The following is a 5,507-nucleotide window of genomic DNA, read 5'->3' on the forward strand; positions in this document are numbered from 1 at the left end:
ATTCATACAACTGGATAAGAAAATAAAAAATGATGAAACAACTATTTCTACAAATAAGTTGTTTATGAATTTAAATCAACAATATTTTTTCATAAACGCGTTGTGTGGCAAACTATCTCAATAACAAACTTTGTTTTAGTTCACCCACCCCCTACCCGGTCCAGTCCGTAATAGGTTGTTTCCGTACGGCCGGTCAGGTGACACTCTCCGCTTCGCCATTTTGTGTTTCTGCGCCGGGTATTTATTACAAGAGTCGTGACTACTCAGTTTACGCTCGTATCTGATGTTAACACTACATGGTTCCTGGAATTCTTAGTTTTGCATTTTAAGATTGTGGGTTTCAGTAAGCTTCGCGAAGGGCTATTTTTGAATCGTCATCAATAATCAGTTTTGCATATTTAAGTTAGTTTATTTTATTTTTATACCGTGCCAGAAAGAATGTCGGCCCAAAGCCCCGAATACTCCTCGTTCTTCGCAGTGATGGGTGCCTCTTCGGCTATGGTGTTCAGCGGTAAATATCACACGATCATCGTTAAATTTTAACTAGCTGACTACTTAGAAAATGTCTCGGTGTGCATTTGCTGCATCTCCTTTTGGACTTAATGTCATTCCCAACCTTAAGCGTTTTGAATTGTCAACCATCGTACTTCTCTTCAAGCTCACTTATATGAGCAATTCGCTAGCCATGCTAATGTTAACGTTGCAATGCTAACCTGAAGCTATCGTTTATTTTGACCTAGACTCGTGTTTACTTTTGTCGTGTTATTGTTTTAATGTAATAATGACGTAGTTAATAGAATGATCGCCACTAGCCTCCCTGTTTCAACGACAGACGGCAAAACATGTCAAGACTGGCTAGCTAACTTAAGTAGCGTTAGGTTAGCTAACCAAGCGACGTGGACTAATTAGTCCTGATATGAGCTTGATTCGTTAGTTTCGTTATGTGCTTTATCTTAATAGAAAGGACAAAGCAGCAACTGCTGCGAACTGATAAGAAGCTTCGACTATCTTATGAAAGTAGTGTTAATTGGTTAAAAGTAGTTTTTAATGTTAAATTATCCCACACCGGCTGTTTGCTGCGCTTAGGAGGTATAAAGGTTGGGGTGGGTGATTCCCACCTTTTTTCTCAAAGATGCCACACTACTGCACACTGTATTGGTGTCCATGGGTATTTAAGCAGTATACGATACGCTTCATATCAAGTTATTTAATGTAGCTTGAAAGTAGAGACCATTAAGTCTTTAAGTCACTGAATTGACGTTGCGTGACCTGTTGCCATTTTGCAGCAATTTAACACAGTCAAATGACGCAATATTTAATTTAATTCAGGTTGTCTTTTAGCTTAAAGCTTTTACATGACCAATGGAAATCATGATCAGCTGTTTAACTTCCTTATTGGTAAAAGGAATGACATGAGGTCACGTGACTATCACATGACTTCTTTCTTGAAATTGGCATCTAGCTACTCATCTTGAAAAATGATATAAACGCAAATTGTAACTAGTAGTAAATCTGTTCAAAGAAAATGCTGCTTTTTTAATACACAAAAAAGGGTTTAACACCACTGTTGATCATTGTTCTTGCATAGTAAATAGGAAGTGGCACAGAAAGTGAACTTTGAAACGGACTTGTTTTGTACTTGCTTTATGGACCTTTTCCTAGTTTATTATTTGTCTTCCCTTCACCCAGGGCAAGAATTAACATTATATGCCAATGGCTTGCTGTATTGCAGCAAAGGCCCCCCATGTGACTGTATTGTGTAAATAGGTTTTCATGGAGGGACCTTGCCAGTGAATGCCTTTATTGTAAGATCTATTTCGAAGAACCCTTTTCCCTTTAAGACGGAATGTGGTTGTGGATCTGTCCTCCAAATTTTGTTGTCTTGCCACATATGCATACATTTCTGTGGCTACCTAATGTGAGTGAGAGCAATGTCTTAATATACTTTTTAATCAGTGTGGGCTACTTTGGCGAAGGGAAATATCAGAAGTTATTTCTGTCTTTAAGTAAATGTCTGATGTAAATCTAACCTAGTAATGCTTTAAGTTATTAACTAAACACAGTAAGATATTACAATATATAATAAAACATCCAATGATACACTTGTACTTACAGATAACTTTATATTGGAGAGTCCTAAATGGAAATGCCTTGGCTACTTGTCCTAGTGAACCCTCTGTCTTGCCATGGCTTAGGTAAGAGCATAGGCAAGGGTGGCATTATGGTGGTGGCAGTGGCCTCTACCAAGGCAGCAGTACTTGTCTCTTGTGATAAAGGAGTAACAGCTGGGGAACTGGCTGGGGCATCATGCTGGCACAAAGAAAGGATATAGTAGGGATGGACAGGGATACTTGATCCAGGCTTCATCTTGAAGGATCTTGCAGTGTGTTCTGGAGTGACTGACAAGATCCTGTGATGTCAGTCACTGTATTCTGTACAAGCTGATACACTGTGGCTGCAGTTAAAGCCAACTGTCTGTCAGTAAATCTGTCATATTTTGGGTATGTTGATTCAACATCCAGTCTGTAGAATATAGAAAATGACAAATTTACATGGTGAGATCTGACTCAAAATGGTTGGCTTAAAATTTCTCACTTATGTTTAATTTACAGTGTCATAATTTGCTGTTTTCTGTAAGAAGCTATAAGTTCTTCTATTGTGAGGTGCTGCTGTGTAGTGTATTGTAGTATTAATAGTCATGTGATGATTGTGCCTTTAGTGATGTGTTGCTCAGAATGGGTGATGCTCGCATATTATCCATGGGACTAGTACCACCACTCCTATGCTAGCAGTGCTACTGCAGCTCTGATCCCCCACTCCTTTAAGTACTGTACTAAGTTAGCCTAACGTCACATCTTCCCATTGCTAGAACACTTAAAATATAAACTTGATTTATGTCCTAGATAAGTGAAATGATTGAATTTGCTTGTACTGGTGTTGACTATAATTTAAGATAAATGTGTGTTCACGGCAGAATGGATATTTTCTCATTTCCTGTGCAACTGTAGGACGACATGTTCATTATAGGATATCCTACAGAGAGTTTGTCACAGAGTAAGTTTTTTTTCTGATTAGCTGTTATTCAGTAGTGCTTTCAGATGCTTGAACTTTTATTCGGGTTCAGTGTTTCTTTTACTCTTCAGTGAAGAGGTATAATTGGTGGTAGTAGCCTATATATGCTCTACACATCTCTCATCTCATGATGCAGTAGATTGGTGGTTGTGTCATAATTTCTTCATCTAGCCTCATATCTTTACACAGATTACATTGTACAGCCAGCACATGCAGTTTTGTAAGACTGGTAAGCAGTTTAACCACTATGACTTTCCTGTTTTAGGCCATTGGTTTCCTAAAAACCCCTGCTTTACCTTCACCTGCTGTTCAGAGCAGACTGTGGGCGGTTTGCATGCAGGCTCATCCCTAGCTGGAGGCACCTCCTGCTCTGACACCACAAGAGGTCCCATACATACTTGTTTGAGTGGTGTTTACTTGCTCCTGTTTTTACTTGTTTATTTTGATGTTATTCAATGCACTTTAGATGAGACAGTTGCGGTTTCAGTTTCATTGCTTAAGTGACTGTACAATGACAATAAAGACTATCATGTAAGATATTCTGCAGGGAGGAAAAGAGAAACGGGGTAAAGGCTCTGTACCTAAAATGAGTGGACATTTCCACTACTGGAAATGTCGACACCACTGTACAAGTCACAAGTCAAGTCTTTAATTATCAGGACAGAATGGTAGTGTTTGAGGTTTCCAGTTTGGCTGTCAACCCTCACCTCTCACACAGTGAGGCCAAGCTCACCAAAAAAGAATGGAGCTGGAGGATAATATTACTTATTTCACTGGTTTGTCAAAGGATGGGTGAATGGCTAAGATAAGCAGCTGTTCAGAGGATGGCTTAGATGTTTCCAGAATGTTGTCCTAAAGGCTTTTTTGAATAGTTAAATTACAGTGTTTGGAAAAAGCATCTTGGACCCTTTTGGTCAGTTTTAATATTGATCTGCTGAAGTAAGTTGTTTGTCCATTGCAGTTATAAGTCATATAGCCTACTCTCCGCTGGATTTAAAGAATTTAGTCCTCCAGAAAATGTACAACTCTTCCACAAAGTCAAAGCAAAAAGACAGTCTTTCTTGTGCGTTTGTCATGGTTTGTGAAAACAGTGCCCAGTAATACTCAGACCCATCTCTTGAGATAGGCAGAAGTGATTTAGCATTGTATCGATGGCATCAGTCTGGCCATAAATCAATAGAAATAGCTGGACACATGGCTGGTATCCACTTAAAGATTGGCCCACATCTTCCCACAGTTTGCCTGTAGATCCATGTGCCAGAAAGCTTCTCAGCTAGTCTTTGAATTAATCGGAACTACTTCCAGCTGTTCTAGAATAGATTACATGTACATACTGTATGTGTTTAATACCACTGTGCTGCTAGTATAACAGCCTATGTAGTCAGCATGAATGACCTGTATATTCTTAGATGTAATCACACAGACTGGCTGACGTGGCAAAATCTTGTCGAACCAGCCTGTCTTGGATTTGTGACACTATCCCGCTCTGACGAGCTTTGTTGGATATTGATAAAGGCTTTCAATCATCTTACATGGAAGCTGGTCAGTTCCTCGTGCAGAATTATAACCAGTTATTCATGAATGGCTGCTTCTGTATATGGTGAGGTGATTATTGATTTTCATTCTATACCTGTCAGACACAGATGTGTGAAATGGGTTTCAATGTGCTTTTCTCCTCAGCCTCACAGCTGTCACATGACATTGCTACTGGCCAGAGACTTGTGTGCACAGGAGATGGCAAACAGTAGATGTGTGTACTAGCCACCCACCCCCATGATACCCATCCTGTACTGGTGCTGTTTCTGGAGATATCCCACCTCTCTTATGGCATCAGCAGTTCCCTGTATGCGAAAGCCTAATGAGATATTTTGATTGAGAGATTTACATCTGTGTGGCTGTCTTGCACTGTCTGTTCTGTAATTAAAAGGGCTGAAGCACTTTGATGAGATGAGACACAACCTGTGGAAAAGTATATGCATTTGTAGAAAAGAATGATGCATTATTTCCCTTTAAACGCAAACAAAATTTCCTAAGTGGCGCCATGTTGACATTTTAAGGGGAACAGAAATTGTAACTCTTGCTCTATTGTTTCTCCATCTCCGATTTCACTTCTGCTTCATTATTCAGCTTCACCTCTGGTTTCTTCTCAGTCCGTTAATCTGTTGTAATGTGTATATTCTAACTTCCTATCATTTTTGTTTATATAGCTGAAGTTCTCTTCTGTCTTCCCTATCAGCCCTAGGAGCAGCTTATGGCACAGCTAAAAGCGGCACAGGGATTGCAGCCATGTCCGTGATGAGGCCAGAGCTCATCATGAAGTCAATCATCCCCGTGGTCATGGCGGGTATCATAGCCATCTACGGCCTGGTAGTAGCAGTGTTGATTGCCAACGGTATCTCAAATAACATCAACCTCTACAAGTGAGTTCAATTGAC

At 39.8% G+C, this 5,507-nt stretch overlaps 1 protein-coding gene across 1 annotated transcript in view; it reads left to right on the plus strand.

Moving 5' to 3' along the window:
* Window positions 1–213: 213 nt before the first annotated feature.
* atp6v0cb (ATPase H+ transporting V0 subunit cb) overlaps window positions 214–5,507 on the plus strand; it is a 6,873-nt gene continuing 1,579 nt past the window's right edge. The window contains exons 1-2 of the mRNA XM_020606195.1: window positions 214–511; window positions 5,309–5,492. Of these exons, the coding sequence (XP_020461851.1) occupies window positions 439–511; window positions 5,309–5,492 (257 nt within the window). The 5' untranslated portion in view covers window positions 214–438. The remainder of the gene's footprint in view (window positions 512–5,308; window positions 5,493–5,507) is intronic.

Source organism: Monopterus albus, unplaced genomic scaffold (genome assembly GCF_001952655.1).
Source record: "Monopterus albus unplaced genomic scaffold, M_albus_1.0 scaffold76.1, whole genome shotgun sequence".
Lineage (NCBI taxonomy): Eukaryota > Metazoa > Chordata > Actinopteri > Synbranchiformes > Synbranchidae > Monopterus > Monopterus albus.